The 24892-nt window shown below is 39.0% G+C and overlaps 1 protein-coding gene across 24 annotated transcripts in view; it reads left to right on the top strand.

Moving 5' to 3' along the window:
- NAV2 (neuron navigator 2) overlaps nt 1-24892 on the top strand; it is a 431840-nt gene that overhangs the window by 343204 nt on the left and 63744 nt on the right. Inside the window, exon 1 of one of the 24 annotated variants that reach the window (XM_080592402.1) lies at nt 402-22948. The exons of 22 other annotated variants lie outside the window; for them this stretch is intronic. In XM_080592402.1, coding sequence (XP_080448528.1) covers nt 22851-22948 — 98 coding nt within the window. In that variant the 5' untranslated portion in view covers nt 402-22850. Of the gene's footprint in view, nt 1-401; nt 22949-22968; nt 23982-24892 lie in introns of those variants that run through there. One more of the 24 variants, XM_080592403.1, reaches the window with a different exon arrangement.

Here is a 24892-nt window from a genome sequence, read left to right as displayed (position 1 = left end):
CTGAAGACAAATCATCCTTGTCTGTTGCTGTAGCTTCTGAACATTGCCACATTAACAGAAGCTAATATAAAACGTACGTTTATAGTACAGAATTTGTCTAATATAAACTATATAATTGTTTGAGTAATAGTGAGCCGTCTGGAGAGCTAGTCATTCATCCTCTGGCTAATAGTTTCTGTGCTTGCAGCACCTTTTCTTGGTACATGAATTATGTTCACATTTTATTTACTAATCTCCTTTCCTGAAGACACCACTCACAAGCACAAGTTACATATGTTCCACAAGAAATGTTATCTGTATGTTTAAATATATTCCACCTAGAATGGGATTGTGACACACTAAAATGTAATCCCTAGTTAATGGTTAATGTCAGTTATTTCAGCTTTGAAAATAATTCTTTCAGTTCAGATTGGGGGGGGGGGGCTTACACATGATAAAGACTATGTATAGCTGGCAAGTTAGCTGCAACATGAGATTTGTTTTAGTCTTTTCAGTTTAGAATGCAAGCTTATTCACCTTATTTAGAAGATCAGAGTTTCCTGACAATAGGTGGGCAATTTAAACATAGCTCCTCTTTGGTTGATGGGTGATCATAATGTGCAGTTTAAACAAAGCAAAAGAAAAAAAATAATCTTGGATTCAGCTGCAGTTTTACAGGGTGAAAATTGGCATAAGGAAAAGGAGTTTAATAAAAAAAAAAGTGCAGTAATGAATTGCTTTTTTCATTCTGTGAAGAGAGGCAATCAGGAGCTTTGAGCTGCTTTATTGGTACATCTAGAACATATGAAGATTAAATTTAGCTTGTTCAAAACAGATGTTAATTGATTGCATGGGAGAATGAGTGTGAAAGGCTATGAACCTTTAGGTATAAGGTTAATCATTAAAAAGTTATCAGAGGAATTTTTGCAATTTGCCTTCTTGTTTAGTTTCTTATGTTATTAATTGTAGAAGTGTAGTTGTAAAGTTCTTACTCGTTGGCTCTGGCGATGTAAAGCACAGACCTTAGAAGGTATATTTTCCCCTGCAGCAGGGAAATCCAAATGAGGCAATTTAATTTAACGCTTGATTGCAAGGTTAATGGAATCATTGCACAACACAGCTGAGCTTATTTATTCACTTCAAGACAATTTGTGTTTGCATGGAACAAAGGCATTTTAAATGAAAAAAGGCATTAAGAATGCCCTTTTATTTGGTTTGTGATTTTTTTTAAGGTTTTAAATTAGCCACTTATGGTTTGTCTTCTATGTATATGGACATGGTGCGTACCATCTGGTATCTGAAGTTTGTTTCATATTGCAAGGCACATAGTTGCTTAATCTGAGACTTAATTCTGCCCTTCCAGTCATATATGCAACTTGCGTTTGTAAGTGTATACAAATAAGAGGGAAGAAATTTGAAACTAAGTTTTGAGTAACACTTTCTGTAATTGCTTACTTATATAACTTTTTAATTAGATAAGATAATTGAGACCTGTGCTGACTTATCACATTTTTGTGAACAGGTCAGGAGACTCTATTAATGGATGTGAGCTTATAAAGATCAACTTCAGTGCTGTTATTAAGGAAATAGCTGTATGATTATTATTTTTTTTTAAGCCTCAGTGATGGAGTGCCTAAATAACTACTTCCAAGCATGATTCACATGGGTTGTTTCACTTCAGTAGTTTAATTTGCGGTTGTGTGAACTACAGACCTTTGCATAGGAGTGTAAGGCATAAAAAGGTCTTCCCAGTTTGTCCTTCTGAAAGTCTCTTCTGACTCTAAGGAGCTGTCTCATCAGATATCACGTTACATTGCCTTTGTACTTCGAACAGCTACAGCATTTGTGGACCGGAGGTAAAACACCGCTCAGCTGTTGAGTGTGGATAGGATTGAACTGCTCTTTAAAAGTGTTTCTGTATCGTGATGACTATAATGACAGTCTTATCATACCTACGGCTCTGCGGTTAAAACAAGACCGTATTCAGCTTAACTTTCAGAAGGACTGGTGACTGAAACCAGCTCCTGGTAGTCAATGGCATTTCCTGCTTTTGGCAAGATTCTTGGATAATCCCTGGTGAGAACATGGAGGAGAGGAGACAGAGACAAACAGGAAGGAAAAACTGAAAGTGAAACAGTAATGGAGCAGAAAGCCAGAGGGCATCCCATGCAGAGTATAAATATATCACTATGAATGTCATTGAATGCAGATTTTTTTTTTTCAGATACTGTCATTTATAGCAATTTCTTAAAAAGGTAAAAATTCTGGCTTTCAAAATAACTTCAGAGTAATATTTTGCTGTGATTTTGCATTTTGTAAAAATAGGTTAAGGTTAAGGTTGTCTCTTGACTCAGGGAATAGCCAGTGTTTCACATTCTTTCACAAAGCAAACCCCCTAAACTGCAGTGTGTTTAAATTCACTAACTGATACTTAATAGCTTGAATCCTGTTAAAGTTACGAGATTATTGAAAAGATGGGTTAGTGTTCAAGGCAGGTGGGAGATTGTTGAACTACCTTGGTAATCATGGGAACCAGCATTACACTTCAGAAGAGTTGAAAAGCAAGTTGAGGCATGTCATCAAGTTTGGGACAATATTGTCCTGTTCTGAAAAGTGGAGAGAGAAGGAGATATTACGGGTTTTAGAAGGCATCAAATTCCACTGTAAACAGCATACTAATATAGACAAAACGCTGAGGGCTGTCATGTAAGAAACTGTATCGTGTTCTTCTTTTTAGGCACTACTGTATTGTAGACCATGGAAAAATGTTAAAATGTACCAGAAATGCATAATTTAGTTAAGAAATCCTTTGTTATGTAGTTCTGTGGTAGAATAAGACACCTTTAATTACTGAGTATACGTTTGCAGTTTTTCCTCTTAACTGAGACTATGCAGCTAAAGCTAAATGAAGATGTCTGCAATTCCTGGCGTTGCAGTTGAGGACTTAAATCCTACGTTCAGAGAATATCTGTTAGGAATTCTATCCCTTTATTATCTATCTCATTGTTACTGTAGTTTTGCTACTCTAGCACTGGTAGCATGCTACACAGAGGGAAAAAATAAAGTGTGTCTGGAGTAGACACACAGACTGGATAGTCTTTGACCTAAAATGTTAAAACACAATTGGGTTATGTTTTAAACTTCAGGCGGACACAACTCTGATAAAAAGACATAGAAACAGATATTCTTGTATTGTAATGGCAGTGGAATTCCCGTCATCTCCTTCCCCCACAGCATCTCCCCCTCCTGCCTTCCTTCCTCAGGGGGGTTGACATAAGTGTTTGTGGAGTTTCGCAGTAAATGAGCGTAACAGGGAGATTTGAGCATAACAGGGAGATGCGGCTGGGGTTTTATATGGATGGCTTTGTGGAGGGAGGATCTCCTTTCTGTTAGGAGCAAGGGTACCTACATTCCTAGAAGTCCTCGGGAGACTTCAGCTAAGAAAGATGCTTCCAAGCTGTTACCAGTGTACCTGGAGGATCTTACACCATCAATTCACAGTTTGTTCATTTCTAGAAAGCCCCAACAAGTGTACTTGTATACAGTTGTTATGAATAATGTAATATATAAATTCTACTTTTCCCATTTTTTCTTTGGTAAGACAGCAGAACATACCTATATAAAGACCCTGTATACTGAATTGAAAAAAACGTGAAAAATCTCTAGATTGCTTTAAAGTTAAAATAGATGAAAAAGTAAGCACCCAACACCTTGTCATTCGTTGTTTACTGTATTTGTGCTGTGAGTCCCTGCAATTTATAAATACATGTCCAAGTATAGTTGCTTAATAGCAAAGTCACAGCACTGGTGAGATTCACACACAACAGATCATCTCTGCTTGACCATCTGTTTGGATTTTAACATTAAATCAGGAAAAATACTACTATTTCTAAATATGAAGGTTGTACCGTGGTACCTATAGATACCTATCTCTCTGTCTTTGAAAGACCCCACGTTTATCTTGAGAACTCACTCACAGAAACAAGGAAATTCACATTGCAAAGATTCTTTGAAGTTTATGGCCTTGGGATCTGCAGATTAGAATCACAATACCAAATACTTTTATTTTCCAAGGAATCTTTTAACAACCAGTAGTCCGAAGTGGTTTTAGGTTACATAAAGTAATTGCAAAGTTAAGCAATGAATGAATAGTAGTTGAAAGCAAAGGTAGGGTAGCTATACCTGAGGGCTGAAATTAGCAGTATCTAAAGGAAAAAAAAAAAAAGACATTCTACTTTTAAACAAGGCAAGGTTAATCAAGGGAAGTAATGTCTTTTGGCAGATCAGTTTCTGTGCTCCGAGAATAGCAAACTTTTGGGAGCATAAGCTTTTCTTCAGGTCTAAAATAGAAGCAAAATTTTTCATTACTAAATACAAGTTGAGAACAGTTGCTCTAAATTTACCTGGATTATTAGTAGTTTAGAGCAACTCTCAAAGACAGACAATACCTGTGAAGCAGAGAAGGATTTAGCGAGGAAAGGCTTAATACAAGGTTTATGTGGTACAGAGCAGAGAGAGATACGGATAATTTATCACCTGTGTAGCATAGAGCGGTTAACTGGGGAGAGGGAGCAAATTATTGCTGACTGTAAAAGTCTGCCTCTTTATTGAAACTATGATTTTTAATATCCACTAGAGTTATTATTTAGTTATTCTGGTTTATTCTTTGAAGATGCTCTATAGAACTCCCTCGCAGAAGAGAAGGAAGAGGTCAGAGATGAAGTAACTGTGTAAGAATTGCCTCCCTTTGGGCAATGAGGTTCTTTTCAACTTTGTGGCTTGCATGTCAATGCATTCAGTGGGCAGAGTAATGCTTTTTTTTTTTTTTTAATTCCACACACACATTTTTGGGGGGTATGCATGGTACAGTGGATGAAGTAAATTACTGTGGGAAGAACATATGTGGGATTTGGTGATTGCATCAATTGCATTTAGAAAGGCATGGTGGAATGGAGATCTGTTGGGAGGTTTTACCTTTGTTTCTCAGGCTTGGTCTGCTTTTAGTCATTGAATGATGGTATGCCGAGAGTTTGCTTCCAACAATGAGTTTGGTGAGATTGGGGGCTGTCTGAAGGCTGGAAAGTGTATTGAGGAGATTTTCATCAGAGATGGTAGTTATCTAAAAATTGCTGTCCAGGCTCTAGTTTATCACATCGCACAGCAGCATATAGCAGTAGCAATATATGATTGTGGAGGGTTGGGGGTGGGTGATGGCCAAAACGCGTGCCAAAGCAGTTTTGCCAATTTAACTGACTTGTTGTAAAGCAGCAAATTGTTTTCCTATGTGACAGTCCCTTTTCCATGTATCCATGGCCAAAAGCAGATTTTACTGCATCATAGGACCTATGTGCATCCCTGTCCCAGTATGGTAAATCAAGAGTTATCCTGTTCTTGTCTTCTACCTAAGACCTGTTCTAGTAGCCTTGCAGATTGACAAAACAGTTGAGAGCAGTTGTTGAGTTTTTTCAAGAAGTTACTTCCACTGAGGAAGTATAGTTCTACCACGCTATGCTGAACAACAAAGCAGAAACAAACCACCCTACAACTGCAAGCCGCTCCCTCCAAAGTTAGTAGATTAGGTAATCTTTCTGCTAGACTGTCACTGTAGTTTTAAAACCCATTTTCAGGTTTTTTGTTTGTTTGTTTTTGTTTTGTTTTTTTCTTAGATGTAAGTGCTAAAGACATAGGAATTGCATTTCTTGTTTTTAACTTTTTTCCTCATCTCATGCCCCCTCTTCTAGTTACTGTGATTTTGATTCCTCGTTCCTTTATATGTTAGGAGGTATTTCCATCTCTGCTCTGGCATCTAATTAAAATGCTTAAGTTGGAGCTAAAGTTCACTACAAAGCTAATGGAAGATAGCAGGTGCCTCAAGGGAGCAGCTCAAAACGTCCATGGACATTAGGACCCTCTTTTTGCCCATGTATTCCATAGATTGCTCTGTGAGCAGTCACTTCACCTCGAAAGCTGCACTGCTGTGTGTATACAAGTAAAGGGACCTTACTTTTTTCAGAATTACAGATACTGATTCTGTGGAAATAGAAAAACTGCCTAATTTAAACAGCAGAATAATTTGCATGTACAGTGTGGCAAAATCAAGATCCTACTCCAATGGAACAAGATTTTCTCCAAGTGACATTTCCTTCCGTGTGCACCCACTTTATGCATCTAAATACAAAGTTGATCTAAGTGCTGATTTAGAGCCTCTGCTGAACTCCTTGATATTTCTGGTTCCATTGCCAGAGATTAGCACTGTCTTTTCTGTTGTATAAAGTGGCTTTTAAAATACTTTAGGCATGTGGGAAATTACGCTTGTATTCCAAGGGTAAACAAGATTGTAGATACAAAGACCGTTTTGAACTGTATCAGGGTCTTTTGTGCTTTGCATGACAAACTGAAGAATGTGAAATGCTTGCTGACATAGTGCAGACTTTGTTATTTAGTTTTCCATGTCGAATGGCAAGAGAGTCAACATAGTCTCACAACTGACCTACACCAGTAACCTCTGAGTTTGGGATTTGGAGATTGAATAGATAAAACTAATAGCAGACAGCTGTCAGACTCCAATAGAAGAATCCAAGTTTGGGGCTGTTAGACTAGTGTGGAAGCTCATTGTGGTGATAAAGCAATTTTCAAGACGGGTGACTTTTTCAAATATTGTGTACATTACAAAATGTCTCTCCCTGAAAATACAAAGATTCTCCCTTTGGTCTCTATCTGTTGTTTCTCCTTAGATAGTTTCTTGGTGCTTTGGAGTTGTCCAAAGCATGTTTCATTGAAATAGGTTTTATGCTCCTCTTCTGTAGCTACGTGTTCTTTTTTGACTGTAATTATATGCTATTAGTATTAGCTTACGTGTTAATAAAAATATTAATGTTAATAGGCAGGATCTAAGCCTTCTGTTTAATGGGTGAACGTTTTCTTTAATTGTATTGTTTGACAAGTTATATCAAAATTTTGAGTTCGATTTTAAGACGCTTTTATCTTTCTGAATGCTCTTCCAAGCGCTTTCTGGGGCTTTTTGTTTCTTTTTCTTTACTCTAATGATTAGCTTTATTCAGTCATTTATTCCAAGTCATGTCCCCTTCAGTGAAAGGAGGGGGCACCCTCTGAAATGACCAGTGGGAAGCCTGCAAGGAATTCAGGATATCCAGATGTGTTGAGGGATCCATTGCCTATATAGAGAAACACTACTCCCAGTTTGGGCAGCTAACTAAATAGCCCCCTATATCCAATACGTATCCACATCTGCAGCATAGCAGGAGCAGCTGTAAGGTATGCACAGCTTGAGGTCATATTTTACTTAAAATGGTATGTATTTCATAGGTAGTCATCTCTCTTAGCTGCTGTGTATGGCAGCTCCTCTGCTAATGAAGTAATGGGGATACCTTTGGGCTGACTGATGTCCAGAGAAAGGAAAGAGAGCCTGACCTAGCACTCATCAAGGCAAAGATGCGTTCTGCTAAATTGAAGGTTCGCTACCTATTTCCAGGGCACTTGAGGAAGAGGTGCATGCTCTTCCCTCCTTGCACAAACATCGTTTACTAATTATAACTTACATTTTCATAAAGAAGGGAATGTCTCATTACTCATGTATGTTTCTACAAAGCATTTACTGTTCCACTGCTGCAGGGTGACTCTTGAAAGCCAGAAAGGTAACAAGCGTAGAAACCCAGGAGCATGGAGCATGTCATTTGAATGTCCATTTCCACTGGAGGAGCTTTCCAGCTCTGGCAAGGAGCTGCACTGTGTTTTGCAAAAGGGGAGTGACAAGGGAGTGGCAGGGGCAAAAGTGCATCCTTGTATTTTTGCTGCCCTGGGATTCTGGGAGCTACTGTATTTATATCGGGCCATTCCTTGGTGTCATGATAACTTCCTTGGTGGCCAGCAAACTACTCCATATTGGGGGTCAGTAGCCTGCTTATCTTTGAGTCCTACTCTGCTCTTCTCCATTCCTCAGCTTCCTCATGGTTTAGGGATTTTCCAGCAGTATGATAAGGTGACTTTGTGACCTTTTTATGACAGCTAATAGGATTCACAGTGAAGTTGAGACTCCACAGAACAAGTAGTCACTTTGCTCCTGCTTTTTCTGAGCTGAGATTCAACGTCCTGAGGCTTAGTTAATGCAGCTGCATGGGGTTTAAAGATTCTCTGCTGTTACATAAACAGGCATTAAGTCTTTCACATGATAGTCTCATGTTGCTTAGGTATATACAGTTAAACATAGATTTGGCCAGGGTGAATAACTGCATACTCTATACTAGAAACACTTGGAGCTACATTGTGCTCTAACGGGAGTATTATGAGAATGTATATGATTTGGTTTTACTATTGAAAGTTTTTGCTATTCACACTAAAAATAAAACATCTAATTTTATTAACACTTAGGGCAGCAATTCGAGACTAATTAATTTGATGTAAGTCTCATTGGAACAGTGCAAAACCCGTGTGTAGAGTTAGAACAGCGAGCCTCAGTAGGCTCGAGCATGCTAGAGGCTATGTTTATGTATGTCCAGGTATATATGGTCAATAAGTAGCCAGAGGATCAGCGCTAAACATTGGAAGCCTGATTACTGCCTGGGCAAAGTCCAAGGGCTGAATTCAGCTCTTTTTCACTACATGATTTTTTTTCCTTCTTAACTGACAAAGGCTCAGCTCAGCAGCTACTGCGGAGTTGCCATGTGCTGCCATCAGCCCCAAGTAATGTTTTTATCTTTTTGATGTACTTTTAACTTTAAAGTTTATCTTCTCTGATTGTGTTGTTAGTTTAAGTTCATTTTCATATATATATCAACTAATTCATTCGTTTTGGTTTGGGGGAAATGAGCAAACCACCTTCAGTGTTCAAAAAGGTTTTATTCCCACTTTCATGTTGATTGTCAAGATTGATTTATTCTTGTTATGAAACTTGCAACTCGAAATACTCTTCATAACGTGACTTAATGCCTAAAACATCTCTTTGAAACGATTGATGTTATTTGATACTATCTGATATGCACATACATAGTTTGGTTTCATTTGCATTTTTATGCAAAGGTTTCATTTTTATTTTCAGAGACGATTGAAACATAATGTTGCACTTGCAAAACTGGATGTGTTTTGAATGCGTAGTTAAAGGAATGGTATTGTGAAATAGCTAGAAATACCACAGACAACTGTGACTTCCTATGGAAAAAGAGGAGAGGGAAAAGGAAAATGAAAAAACATCAATATGAGTCCCTGGGAAAGAGATGCCAGTATCCAGTGCCACCTGAAGTTCACAGAGGTTATGTTCATCCAGGAAAGCCTTATTATACACTACTTAGTCAATATTTTTGGACTGTGTGGATTCTCTAGCTACTCCTGAATAGAGAATTTACCCATCTATTTGTGCTTTGAGAGCATTTCTGAGCCAAAGGAGTCATGAGATGGATTAGGTTCTAGCAAGAAATTCCATAGAGTCTTAAATATATGCATGCAAAACAAAGAGAGACATTTTCTGAAATCAGAAGATGGTGATTTTGAAGTGAAGTCAGAATGTGTGTTTCTGTGCTCTAGTTTCTGTTGAAATTCTTTGATGTAACTTCAGTTTTAATTGTAACACTACGCCATTTTTTTCTTAGTATAGATGAAAAGCAAGTATGCCATATGATAACTTGAAATTGCTCAACATTCCTTTTGATCAATGGATGCTTTCCAGCAACCAAAGGGTAGAAACAGGTGTCTTCCACACCATGACTTTGAATTTGGTTTCATTTCTGCAAGATCTTCTGACCATTTCTCAATTTAGCAAAATTCTCCTTCCATGTTTTATGTGCTGACTTTACATTAGCTGTAATGAGCTACACATGCGACTGATAAAATAATCATTCTTGCCTGTGAATCATACCATATGTTTTCCTCGCTATCGCTCTCTCCACCTCTGCAATTCCAGTCATGTTTGAACCAGTTATTTTACCTTGGCCACATCATCTCCTCCGTACTACCAAGTTGTTTTGTCTTACGGCCATTTCTCTCTTTCCAAGCAATGTGTTGTACTTTCAACGCTGGGCATTCATCACAAGCGTCTGCCTTTGTCCTTGATGAATTACTAAAACCCAACTTTGTCCACAAAATGTGTTTGAATCTTTAAGTCGCTTCCCACTTTGGATACATTCTCCTTTTAATAGTACCTGTTTCTGAGTTCACTTTTAGATTTGAACAGTATTGGAATGAAGGAGTGGTGATACATGGTGATGCAGTTAAGCTTCTTATGGCAATGTATGTGTCCTCAGATCATTTAGGAACAAGAGATTATTTTAGAAAATGAAAAATGAGAGCCCAAGTTAATTTACGACTTGGCTCAGCACAGGTGTGTGGGATCTTGGGAGGAGAACAATTTTCTGTGAACATTTTCATGAATTGTAGTGAACTGTAGTTATAATAAGTACAGTGGATTCAAGAGATGTGAGGAAAATGCAGAGGAATGATGAGGAGAAACTCTGGCAATTACTGCCTTGTTAACTAGCCTGGGAAGTCTACGCTTTGGGTCTTTTAAATCCATACGAACCCAAGTGCAATCACACATTAAAGAGAATGTGATATAAATAACCAAAGTGGTGTTTTCCAGGTGAGCCCTTGTTTGTTTCATGAATAATACTGAAGGCAAGGACTTTCCTCGTAGTTTGTTAGGTGTGTCTGTTGTGATGCAAAACGTGAATGCAATAATCAAACAAGCAGTATGGCTTATTTTTTGATACATCTAGTGATTTTTCTCCTTTCATCATCCTTTGTGCAGATTGCTTTGTTAAGATCTCTAAACAAAGATAGCCAGTGACCACTCCTTCATTCCAGAGGAATTCACTAAAATAGAGCGGTCTTTATCAGTATTAGATTATGTTAAGTCTCTGATAGCCACGTGAAACACCTTTTGACAGCTCAGCCTTAACAAGATGGCCACATTCTGCTAGTGTTCAAATGGGACAGACAGATGAGAGGCTGATTTAAAATTCTTTTTGCTTTATTATTGCCCTGGAATAAAACTGGAAAGAAGCAAGTGTTGTTTTTTTGTTTTGTTTTGTTTTTTACCTTTTTTTCCCCCTCAGAAAATTGCAGAGATTTGTTACAGAGTAGTAATGCAGTGATGAAGGTTCTAAGGTAAAAAGTCAAACTGGGGTCTCTGCTGTGTCTGACTGCGGCAGGAATCGTAGTTTTGGCCTCCTCTATTTGAGTCATTTTTCTAAGAATGTTTAATTATCTCTGTCTCTCTTGCCAAATAATTTGCTGGAAATGAAATTGTTTTAGCATAAGATACTGAAAGGTGTTAATTGGACTCTTGGCTATTCTGGAGCTATCAGATCGTAGAAGCGGGATGGAAAGAATTAAGGTTGAAGTCCTTGAACTCCCACATCTCCCCTGGATGATTTAACTATGAAAATTAGCAAAGGGTCCAAGGGAGTTGTCTTAATTTTATGAAGAGTTACATTTATTTTTTTTTATAAACCAATAGAATATTTCATGATATTTAATTGAAAAGATCCAGGCCATCTCGACAGCAACACTGTGGCAGTAGCAGAACTAGCAGTATGAGAGTTGTAGTATTTAGCTTGCCCGAGTATAAGGGGAAAGAGAGTGCTTGTAAACCTCTTTTTAACAAAATAAATTCCTGAGCAGATTACAGTTACTGCTTTAAGCTCCTCTTATGTCACCACTGTGCTGTAAAGGTGCTCTGTTGGGTTAGAAGGTAGCAAACTTCTCAGTGGTCAAAAAAAAAAAGGGGGGGGGGGGGCGACAGGGAACGATTTAGGCCTATGAAAAACTGCATTAATGGAAAATTGAGGCTATGCATAGTCTATTTGCTGCAAAAAGGAATTGAGGATTCCCTAAGTAACAGATGTCATCATTGTAGAGCAGTGATGTACCTCTGCAGCAGGTCTGTCTCCTGCAGTCCAGAAAAAAAAGCATCCTAAAATGAAAGGACGTAATAAAATGTGTATTTACAGACAATTTCAGTTCTGATGTTTCCCTTCCAACATGACCTTGCCCTATATTTTCCTTCTTCAGACACACCTGAGGTTTTTTTATCACAGCTCTGTTGCTTTTGTGCAGCCTGTCCCCCTGCCTGGAGTTTCCATCTAGTTTTGTTTTCCCTTTACTTATCTGGTTTCCACCTACTCTCCACACACAGTCTTGGCTTTTCTTCTTGACTTATCGTGCCTGTTCTCCAGAGCTCTCCAGAATAAAATATACATATATCTCATAGGAGCAAGGATTCTTGGGGAAGATCAATGTAATTTAATAGTAGAAATCATGGATATTCTCGGAGATTATTGTGCTGTTTTTACTGCAAAGTCCATCCTTAGGTTGGCATGCAGCTTGGAAAACTTCAGGCAAAACATCTCAATTTTGGCAAAACAATAAATAATTGAAATCATTCCCTAAAGATAATTATTTCATCACTGTAACACAGCCATCTCTAAAGCAGAGGGCGTAGCCTCAGAGAGAACAAACACGCAGCGCAAAGCCCAGCAGGGCTGGGGCTGGGGAAGGAATTACTGGGCAAGGAATGGTTTTGCAATTTTTGCTCTTGCAGAAATGCTCTGAAAGGTTATACAATCGTGCAGAGATCCTGGAGCCTCAGGACTTTTGCTGGCTAGGGAGGGGAGTGAGGAAACAGCATCGGTGCTGCAGACCTTCTCTGCAGACAGAGAGCAAACAAAACTGATCAAGCAAGAAACCTTTGCTCAGTCCTACGGAAAATGTAGAACTGTGCTTTCCTGTTACATTTTGCTGCTGAAATGATTAAAAGTTGAAGTTGCTGGCATGATTAAAAGTTGAATTCATCTGAAATATGATATGAGAAGAGTGGCACGGTGTTAAAAAGGTTTATGACTTTACACAGTTGAGCTTTTGTTTTCTCCCAGTTTCTCATTTTGTCTCCCCCTCTGAAAAGGAAAGGAGTGGGAAGCCGAACTGATTTTAACTTGTTGTCACTTAAGAATTAGAGAGAGATCATTTAGGTGATGTTGCATATATTAACGCATCTTTTAAACAGCCTGCAGCTCAGTCATAATGGTGGTGGGGGATGTAGCACCGTCGGAGAGGCTCCACTGAGCTTTGAACTGGATCAGATGCTTGAGGGCAATTAAACACACAAGATTTCCCACTTTAAACAAAGGCACAGAAGGGAGTCTCCCTGTTTTCTGTGCTGTTAATCATCAAGCAGAGAGAAGAACGAGTAAATGAAGAAAGAAAAGATGGTGCTGTTTAAAGAAAGGATGTTAAACCCCAGCAGGATGCCTGCTTGAGTTGCATCTCAATAAATAATAAGCGCTTGTTATGCTAATAGTCACTATTTTCAATAACATGATTTGCATACAGATTATATGCGTGTTAATTACACTGTGCGCGTAGCCAATAATGCACATCTTGAGGTTTTTTTTCTTAGCATTTTCATTTGTAAAATGAGGCATCGCATTAATGAATATTGCAAAGTTTTAGAGTGCAAATGAATAGCTAATGTAATGAACAATGGCATACTGAGCTGGATACCCACTGAAGAAAACTACACATCCGTAACGTTTATGGGAGGAGACCAAGATTAGGGTCACCTCTGGCACTGACAACATCTGTCATAGCACCCGATTATAATGAAAATAAAATGAAACAAGAGAGTGCGTGAATGTATGATAATGCAGCGATGCATGATGATAATTAACCCAGCGTTGTATAATTACTTGGTGCATGCTTGTGCAACCAGTGCTGGGTCTTGTCAGTTGCACAAATTTAACCCACATCAAGAATAGGTATATCGCTGTGCCTTTAGATTAGAGCACGAAGTTTAGTGGTTTTATACTGACTTGTTGTCAGTCGTGGGAGGACAGATGATACCTGGTGCTGTGAAGAGGCAGAGTACTGTGGGCAGACTATACCTGCACTGACATGAAGTCTTCCAGAACAAAGTTACTCCTGGAAAAAACGTTGAATTCATTTGAATCAGAGCCATGTTTTTGATAGAGCAGTGCTTTACATCTTCTGATCGTAGCATTTCTGACCCGTTAGGAAGACTGTACTTCTAATGAACTGTGTCTGGAGGGCAGCTCCACATATTCTTTCTTTTCTTCCCTCTTTTCCCACTCACCTGGTGGATGCCTAGTGGTTCTCATTTCATCGTGTCTAATTGAAAGATAGTTTCCACTTGTCTTCCTGACCTACTGACTAAAATGAATGGGTAGAAATTGGTTCATAGACTGTGAGGGCCTAATGGTAGGAATGAATGGTGACCTATAAAATGTAATAATGTGATAGCTGAAGTTGACTGTCGTGCTGAATCTGCACTGCATCCAGACCCACTTGAGCGTCTTCAGACGTGCATCCGTAAAGCATAATGCAGCGGCAGTTCAGGGATCTCTGAACCATGCTAAGTAATACACTGTAACTATGCCTTCTATATTTGTAGCTGTGCTACTTTTTCTGGTAGTATTTTGACACCATTGAGCTCTGCATTTAGCTTATTACTTACAATGAAATTAAAAAAAAAAAACAATCCACAGTATCTTGGGAAAATATCTAAGAGTTGTCATCTGGCATTCCAGACTAAATATTTTATGTAGTTCATAAAGCATATAGTAGAAATATTTACCTGTTAAGAAATTGTATGAATATAATTTACAAGTGATTATCAGATTAATTTTTCAGGTATCAGATAACGATATCAGGTATCAGATAATCTCTTCCCTATGAGGCACAGATGTTTGGAATTAGTAGTTCACTTTCAAAAGAAAATAACTGTTAAATGCAATAGCTCCCCACATCAATATTCAGTTGTTATTGCCATTGGTGTTCTCACGTCCCATTGCAGCTCATTCTGCCTGCTTTATAGTTATCCTAGTATCTATAGCAATTAAAAGGATTTGCTCTTCCAGAAAGAAATTGATGATGTTAATAATGGTCTTACTCTGAGCTGCGACTGAGGTTGCCGAGCACTTGGGTAGGATCTGCAGGAGGTGTTGTTACACAGGCCTGGTTGTGCACCCGTTCCACTTGGCTGTTTCTTTTGCGAATCCTCTTGACTCCCAAACCTGCTTCTCTTCTGCACTGTATTGCAGTACCCCACTGCGTTGGCCTTCATCCCCGGTACAGAAGCTGTCAGCTGAACTTGCCCAGCTGTGCGCTAGTAGTAATTTCTGCTCCAAGTAGCTTGCTGTGGAGACAAAACCATATGTACCTCACAAACAAGCTCTCGGTCACTGCCCTTATCCTGAGGGAGCTCCTGCTGGGCTCCTGGGAAAGGGCACAGGTTTCTCTGGCAGCGACCTGGCAGGGTTGACTGTCATCTTGTCCTTCTGGTGGAATACTAGCACGACATTTCACCCTTAAAGGCTTGCATTGTTTGCAAAGAGAGGGTTTTCTGTGTAAGTTAATATTTTGGAGCAATTGAAAACAAGTTTTCCTTGTCCTGACATTGCTACAGACATGCTGACCTTATGTTAAGAGCAGTTCTGTGGGCTGAAATTTCCTTCAGTCAAGCTCCCGTAAGGCTGATATGTTCTCTACCTGAAACATGCAGCAATACTCCAATCTGTAGGACCATTAGGATTCCCAAGTAAAGCTGTCATTTTATTGGGGCTTAGGAAAGGTCAGAAGTTCTGATTGCAGCATGTTTATGAGACCATAAAAGATTTTCATGTAGGGCATACTTCTAATCAGCTGCATTTTTCATGTATTATTTATTTATTTTATCTGACAAGATCAGAGTTTTCTTACTGCTTAATTAAGAATTTCTCTCTCTGAATGAGCAAAAATACTGAATGCCTAGGAGTTGTCTGCATTTATTCACAAAACCAGAAAATACAAAGCTAGGAAAGCCTTTTGTTTAAAAGTGCCCAGTAGTATGAGCTGCTGTCTTGTGGGTAAGCGGTGTCAGTTACCTTTTATGTTAGGATTATAAACGTAAAGAAAATTCAATAGTTTTTTCACCAGACAGAGAAAACAATGGCAGGCATGAGAAATATCTGCAAATTGGTATTACATTAATAGTCTATTGTGAATTTGGAAACGGCAGGTTAGTATGTTTGACAGGCAGCGGTAGCAGGAAAAAGACAAAAGCAATTTACGTGGGAAAGTGTGTTCAAAACAGAGGAAAGATTTTTATAAGATAGTCTGAGCAAGAGGCATGTCTTTTGGCTCACGTACGATCTTTGGAACATCCTTATGTTGTATGAGTGAAGTATATTCCTTTGTTTTATTAGAAGAATGCAGACAGACTTTCAAAATTAAGCAAAAATAATTTTTGTTGAAGTTGAGAGTTTGCATCTTTGTTCTTTGCTTATTACTCTGTTGAAGCGTTCACGTGGTTTGAATATTTGTAGACTCAGTAATACGGAGGATTTACAAGCACTAAAGATCAAGCTGTAACGATGCTAGCTTGATTTAATTGTTCTACTTTAATTAGGATAAATGAGTTTACTTCTCTAGTGGGATGTATTAGCTTTTTGACAGCAACAGCAACAATAAACTACTGTAAATGTACAGATAGCTAATTAGGAGGAGGCCAAAGCAATTAAGATGGGCAAACTGTATTGATCATAACTGAACTGGAGTTGACTAAGATGCAGGTGGTTGACAGCAGTGCTTTTATGGAAGATGCCATGAGATGGTTATTGACTGCTATTGATTAAGATTTCAGTATTATTGGAAGGGGGGGGATGTGGGAGAAAATTAAATCAAGTTTTACAGGATTCTTCAAAACCATATTGCAACTACTGGAGGGCTGCTTGTTCAAACATCATTATTTTAGAGTAGTTCTGTAGGTGTTACACATGGCATATTCTTCTTGGGCCTGAGTGCATCCTCTGACGTTGTCCTCTGTTCCTACTGCCTGAAAGGCAAAGAACCTGTGATTCAAACTTTATCTCTTTCTGGGTCGTTCCATACCTCATTATAGCCATAAAGTATATGGCACCTAGATTATGGATTAGTATAGCTTCTTTCATGTCTGGTGATTCTGTTCTCTACAGTATCGCTTGTTGGCAAAGGCGTTATGCTAGAAAGCTCAGAAAACGAACCGTAAATCATACAGGAACCTCTGACGTGTATCCATCCCAAAGTGTTTTTTCAGATTTCTGAAAAGAGAGCAATTGTGCCAACTGCGCTATTTTTATAACTTCATATGTTAGGGATCAAGCCTAAAATCTTAGCGAATGCTGATGACAAGGAAGACTTGTAATGATGTGGAAGTAACATGTTATTCTCTTCAGCAGTTTTTATAAGAACAAATTAACTTTTCTCAATACCCAATGGCACATATGTAAAATCTGTGATTCACAGCGTTATATTCTATGTAGAGAGGACTAATTTTTATGGTTTGGAGAAGGATGCAAAGAAAACGCATTTAGAACAGTGTGAATAACATTTAATTCTTTTGTTTCTTTACGTTGGTTGTTTGCATTTTAAGATCAAATTTCTTTCATTTTTTATAGAATATTCGTACTTACAAGTCATTTGTCCTGTAATTTGCAATTCCTCTCTGGTAATAGCATGCAAGCTGCATCACTGCTCAGCTCCTTAGGTTTTTATTGGATTATCTCCAGTTGCCTGCCTTTTTCTTTCTCCACTGCCACTAGAAAGTAGCCATTTGTGCTTATTCACTCTGATGTGCTTATTCATTTGAAGTGGGCATAGGGAAAAGCATGCCTCACACTCGTGCCAACACAAGCGCTCCATGTAGGCCATGGATATTTTTAAACAATCTTTTAAGTATATGTAAAATGTTATAAACCCATTTTTATCACATATTGCACATACACAATTCATCTTTTCATCTCCATCGGACACGCGTGTCACTTTTGGTGGAAGCTGTGATTTTCCTGAGCAGTTGGTCAGTGAAAGGAAATTTCTAGATATTTGATGCTCAGTCTACCTTATGCTATGTCTACCTTATGCATAACACATTATCAGTGCAATAATCATTAATCATGTTCTAAGTAATTAATCTTCTTCCATATTTGGCTTTTCTGTGTGTGCAGCCTTTTCAGGGCTGAAATCCCTACTCTTTTACTCAAGTGAAATTTTGCTATTGTCTGGCATGACAAGGGACTTGGCTTCACATTGGCTTGGGACTAGCAAAATGTCACCACGTTTCCCTATGTGTGTAATTGGTCAGTTCCTGTGCATCGCGCGTGTACCCTTGCAGTAGTGCATGCTGATGATTCCTTTTTATTTTCCTCCATACAGCGCTACCTATATGAGTAATGTTAATGAAATCCTCAAGTATTCTATGCTTCATATGTTTACCTATAAAAAATAAATCCAGACAGTACTACCATAATTATAACTCTGTAAGAACTCTCTAAGACGAGAGGACTCTTAACCCTGAGGTTTAAGAATGTGAAGAAGAGTATTTCCTAGCATATATACTTCATCAGTCCACAAACTCGGGGCCTCTTTCATCCAGCAGAATGAGGGGAATTAAAAAATGGATCTTAATTTTCCCAGACCTAATTCTCCTGCCTTCCAAGCTCCCTTTAGAACCACAATGAAAAACCACAACTTCACAGGACTGTAGCAGCTAGGGAATATTTACTACCATTTTTCTTACTGAGGGATTACATTGATTCCAGTGTTCCTCTGGATTTTACTTTGACACAAAGCATACGTTGATTATGTTCATACATAAAATTTTAGTCCAATTGTCTGATGCATAATAGTTGTAAAGGTGCAGCAGTGTTGCTGTGTTGTTGCATTTATTTTCTCATTCATATCTTTGGACAATAAAAACACTTGAAAAAGTATGTATATATTAACTTGAGCGCATAAAATAGAAGTGTGTTCAAACGCATGTCTGAGTCTCTTCAGAGTATGTTTTGGCTTTACAATTTTATTTTTTCCTTACTCAAACCATCTTGGTGTTCTTTAGGAGGAAAGAAAGGAAAAGATCTCAAAAAAAAAAAAAATAACGTTGAGATTATTTTAAGACATGAGTTTACCCAGTTGTAATGGTGTCCCTTCCAGGGTGAAATGTGGTAGACGCTTCATACCGCACGATATAAAACAGCTTACAAAGACCGTGAAGTGCAATGTCTTAACAGTCTACACAGCCTGCATTTCTTTTATAGTCATGGCAGTCATCAAATGCAGACGTTTTATAAGCTCCTAACTGGTAGATCTCAGCTAATGAGAAAAAAATATAGAGGAAGTTAACATATTGCAGGAAAACCTAATTTTCAGGCATTTTGGTGTTCTCTAAGGGAGAGTTTGAAATGAACCAAGATTCGTGCTGCTTGAACCTAGAATGCAAACCTGTAATCATGGTTTTAGGCCTTTTAAAATAAAAATCAAAGAGCAGATTTCTTTCATAAGTATGCAGCAAAAAATCTGCATACAGTTTTAGCTCCGTTCAGACCATGAACGTGATTCTTATTTATGTTAAAGGGGACTAGCACACAATTGTGGAGAGAATGAACGAGCAATTGGAGGCGCAATGATTTTATTACATTGAGCATTAGGACACTTTGCAGCCTTTTCTAAGCAGCTGTTCTTTAGGTAAATTAATACCTGGGGTCTCTTTACTTCTCTCAAACTTTAACTACCATAAAAGAAGTTAATGTAAAGCTGTTCACAGCTTATCTCACCCGATTGCTATGCAAAAGTTCTAACATAAATGCTTTTATAAACTGCAGCCATAACGCACTAATCTTCTGAACTTCCTGACCCATAAAACTATGATTATTACTACATGTAAAATTCATCTGGAAATATCCCTCTGTATTTAGCGTTATGGGTATTATGTTGCAAAATCCCTCCTCCTTTGCAGTGTAAGGGCTGCCAGGAAAAAGAAAGACAATGGGGCTGTAGATTAGTGTGTAGAGAGTAACACTGTACCTTAATCTTGTGATTTTGTTTTTATTTGGAGCTGATGATTTAACCGATGGGATGTTCCAATGCTTTTTTTCCCTAGACTACCATTTCAGATATGATTATTTTGGGAATTAGAACATTTCTTGCTGTTCTTACTTACCATTAGCACAGGTCAGTTGCTGATTTTCTATGCAACTCTGAAAGCAGATAGTTAAGAAGCATCAAGTTTGAGGGAGCTTTTTTGGTCAAGACAGGAAGGATGTCAGAAGTCAGAAGAAAGCTTTGTTATTCCAGTTGTGATTCTTTTAAGTATCTGTAATATCTAAGAGTTGTTTCTAGTAACTATTCTATGATTACAGTAATGAATGAGGAACAGTGCATTAACAGATTTGTTAATAAAGAATACCTTTGAGTCCCCTTAAACTCAGCAGAGGCAATAAAGGATTAGTATTAGTCCATGAGTAAATTTACCCTCGCTTTTATTACGGATAATAAATACTTTTGTTTTAAAAAGCTACGTGATCCTTGTCTAATCTTCAACAAAGCTAATGACATCCATAGCTTTGCATTTTTACATGTACACACGGTGAAGCGGCTGGAGTGATTTCACTCTTAAAGATGCAGACATACCAAAAAGCCTAAGAGTCATGTTTCTATCTTTTATTCACCACTAGACTAACTTAATATAGATAATAGTCCAGCTGCAAGAAGATATTAAATGAACAGCCTTTTTTCATTTTAAAACACAAACATTGGTGTTAAATGATGCTTTTCCCAAGCCACTTTTATTATTAGCATTGTTCTAAATTGCAAGTTGTCACATCCACCAGCCCCTAAATTACCAGTCTTCTTTGTTGCTATAGTAACACCATGGCCACTAAAATATAGACTCCAGAATAGAAAGGCAAGCTCAGACTGCAACTCATTTATTTGAAGGTTTTGGCAGAAGAATTTCTCCACAAAGTCTTTATTTTATAACCTTTGAGTACTTGCATTTTAACTCTTTCAAACAAAAGTACAGCATTATGCTAAAATGTGTCTCTTACTTAAGGCGCATGACAGAGTTAATAAATACATCAGTAGGGTTGACTGCTGCCGACTCTTTCCCTCTCTTCTTTTTGGCTTCTGGCTGCATGATTGAGGGTTTTCTTGAGGTGAGGCTAAGAATACAGCCCGGTATTGTCTTCTCCACTTCCTCCATCTGAACGGCTGCCCATCTCCTTTTCATGACGCAGTTGCTCATCAGTAACCTGGACAACGGAAACCTACCCTGGTTGGATTGGTAGTGTCATTTCTTACTTGGTGAACAAGTCCTTCTGTAATAACGGGAGTGGACTTGCATATTCCCTTATAGCTGGAAGTCAGTGAGTTAGTCAATGTTAGTAGCTATATAAACTTCACCAAGAGGCAAGTTTTTTGTATGTCCCCCTCTTAAAGTAACAAAATACGATAAAAGTTTTAGGTTTTATCTCAAATTTAATCCCTTCTCCCTGTGCAATATTTCCTAGTATTTTCTCTCCATTTTGCAGTCCAATTCCCAGTCTTTAAACTGTTTGTCAAATTCATCTTACCCCCTCACCAAGGAGGCTGATAAGATCCCTCTTTTTGGTCTCAGATTACCTTTCTGGACCATACTCCTAACCTGAGTATCCCTATTCCAACTCTTTGTCCCCAGTCTCTTCATATGTCTATTTATGCTGTTTCACCCACCTGTCCCCTTCTGCTCGCAGGGATCTTGAACCTGTCCCTTGATTCTCTGTCCATCCTTGGGCTCCCTGACCCCTTCTACGCCAAGTTACAGTGCTGCCTTCCGTTCCCAAATTCATGGGTACCAAGCACCACCGTGTTTGGCGTCATCTACATGACTATCGCCATTCGTTTCGTGTTTCTAGGATGTACATTTTTGGGGATACTTTTGGGGGGCATTTCCTGCTCTCTGCCTGAAGATTCTCCCCCCTGCACGGAGCCAGTTAGCATGCCAGAGACCCTGTGAATGGTGAGCCTACATGGGTTGTGAGCAACCAGCTTTCCAGTTCTCACTGCCTTACAAGTTTTCTAATGTTTATACATTACGTTTGTGCAGCATCTAGGCATACGGGTAATTAGTGCCTCTGAGCGCTGCTACCCACAGTAAATAGAACTCGCATTGTTTCCCATATTAGAAAAAAAAATCCCTCATATATGGCAAGAAGTAGAGATCTGGGAAGAATACTGCCAGGAAGTATTTTTATTAGGCTAAAATTAGAGTTTTAAATGCTAGCAACCATAAATTTTTATCAACCAAGTATTTATAAATACCTCTCTCTATTCTACTTGATATAAAGGAAAGTGATAAGTCTATTGCTTTACATCTGTAAATAAGGATTAGTGTATTTAATCCCTAATCAGAGAAATCTTACATCTCTTGTCCCAGGTTCATAAGGTAGTGGATACCAGGGGATTTGTATTGAAAATGTTTTCTGTGTTTGTAGATTTGTAAAATTTATATTTTACCAGTATTCCAAATATTTTATGTTAAAGCATTTGAAGCATGTCTTCTGTTTTTATGCTGCTACATTCTCATAAAACAAATTATAGTTATTTTAGCAGTCGTGTTGTTGAATCAGTCTGTGAGACTATAAAAACAGAGTAGGAAATATGCTTTCACAGATTGTAGGCTTTTAGCTGAGATCAAATACCGTCATTTAGTACCTCCAAGTACAGGGTTGCTGACATGAGCTTTTACTTCATATGTTACGGTATGTGATCTGGAGGCACCCAGTCTGCCTGTTTTACTGCCATCAGGTTACAGCTTTTCACAGTTGACCTAGTACCAGCAGAAAGTCTTGACCTCTCACTTTTTCAGCACTTCAGAGGTTAATTTTGTTGAGGGATCAGATTTCTTTCTGGGGGAAGTTTCTGATGATCACCTTCTAGCTAGGCTTTACTTGCCAGTGTCTTTGAGAGCTGCTGCATGTTGAGTGCTCTGCTGGAAAACAAATTTCCTCTAACTTTTTAAAGTCTGTTCCTAGATAGTCAAGTTGTTTTTATTTAGCGGAGTGTTGGATGGTAGCCTAATGAAGGTATCAACCTGTAAAATAAATCTAAGCCCCTTTTCTGGAATTCTTCATGGGCAGCAAGGTGGAGAAGTGCTTTGGCCTAGGAATATTGCAAGGTAAGATGTTTTCTGCACTTTTGAAATCTTGGGCTGCCTGGTGTGTTACACCTTTGTGTAAGTAGGTCTAGTATTTAAAATCCAGCAGCAATGGAAATGTGTTAGAGTATGCAGTAAATGTGAGCTTTCTCTCTGCATTATATATATTTCATCTGACTTGCTGAATCCATGAAATCAATATATTTTATTAGGTTACAAGTATTTTAATAAAATAATAGTAAAGTCCATATGTGAGAACTGACAGCTAGCACTGCATTTGTTTTTTCCGGCTTTACTTCAGCATTCTGTGAGGTTTATTGACTAATTATGAGCATTCATAGGTCGCATTCTAACTGGGTATCTTTCCACTAGGATTACAGACTTTTAGCCTCAGAAAACTATGGGGCTTTGTTATATTTTAACACTTTGCTTGTTCTCTGTGCAAAAGAAGAATCTCTCTGTGAGAACGAGCTCACACTTCACTGAAACAAAGGCGCGGGTCAGGCTGTTTCTGGCCATTATCACAGCACAGGGTGCACTTGCATTTCAGGGCATACTGTGCAGTTCTGATTCTCACTCCTGTGCAAATTTGTGATGGCTTCCTGATAAACCCTTTGTCTGAGTAAGGTTATAAGATCGTTTTCCTTTTTGCAGCTTCTTTCAAAGAAGCCTAATTTTAAAGCCGGACATAAACCAGGATTCATTGGTACTAGTTAAGATGTTGCAGTTCGGCTAGAAAAAAAAATACAACAAAAAAACTGCCTCCAGAAATAGTCGTAGCTGACATCTTCAGTGCACACAACTCCACATTACAAAGAATGAAACATTTCACTTGATTGTGTCTGTTGTTTTTTTTTTTGCGAAGTTGCTGGCATGATAACGATAGTCATTTTTCAGCGATTCAGCTTCCTGAGGGATGGTGCTATGCTCTGTGATCAAATTGACACCTTTTATTGCCAAGTTCAGCTGCATTTTAAGAGATACGCCAGCAGGCTGTAATACTTTCAGAGCGACAGATTTTGTGTCTTTCTCCTTTTCCGATGGGAGAACAGCGGTAAGTTCTGCCTGCTTCCTACCCCTGGGCTTAGCTGCCAGCGATGCTGCCGGGTGGAAGAGGAGCAGTTTTCTCTCGCATGTGCAATCTGTTTCCTGTGCACAGGTTTTTGCCTTGACTGATTTATGTAGGAGCTTTACGGTGTGTTCTGAATAATGAAGAGCTTCAACAGTGACTGTAAATTACGCCAGGTCTTCATGCAGAGATCAGTTCTTCATTTCATGCCTGCGTGTTTCCAGGATTACCGTGTGCAGACCTTAAAAGATTCTCGTTCGCGTTACTTACTGCTGGAGCACAGAGCCGGGAGGAATTCAAACCAGGCTGGGAGGCGAAGGAGCCATCTTCTGCCTGCCAGCCGCTGGAGGTGTGGGCTGCGTGGGTGTGCGCAGCAGGCACCTCTCCGGGCTGGGGCCCCTGTGCTGTTGGGGCCCCGGGCAAGTGGTGGCCCCTGGCGCCAGGCTGGTGACCCTGGCCTCGGGCTGGTGGCCGCAGGGGCTCCCCAGCAGGTGGGCCGGCCAGGGGCGGCTCTCCAGGGCCCACTCAGCAGCAGGGAATTTAAATGCCCGTTGCATGTTTTTGTTTCCACGCTATCCTTCGTTCCGTTCCTTCCCTTGTTTAGTTACGTCAGTCCTCGAAGAATTTAGCTAATCTCTCCTTCTCCTTCTTTGTGCTCAGGCAGCCCGTTTTTATTTTGTTTTGGAGCCATGAATCTTTCCTTTGTTTCCCGAAGCAGACTGCCAGGTAACAGTAGCTGCTTGTGATCTGCTCAGCCCTCACCAGCTCCATTCAGTGCAGAGAGGACTATCAGATGGGAGATCTGTGTCAGAAAGCACATTTCGTGCTTTCAGTAAGTGCCACCCCTTCTCCAAGCCCTAACTCAAATAGTGCCTTTGAGCTGGGAGGCGATGTGA

The sequence above is a fragment of the Anser brachyrhynchus genome (genome assembly GCF_964034855.1).
Source record: "Anser brachyrhynchus genome assembly, chromosome: 5".
NCBI lineage: Eukaryota > Metazoa > Chordata > Aves > Anseriformes > Anatidae > Anser > Anser brachyrhynchus.
The sequence above is the reverse complement of the archived record's forward strand: the minus strand, read 5'-3'. Positions and strand labels throughout refer to the sequence as shown.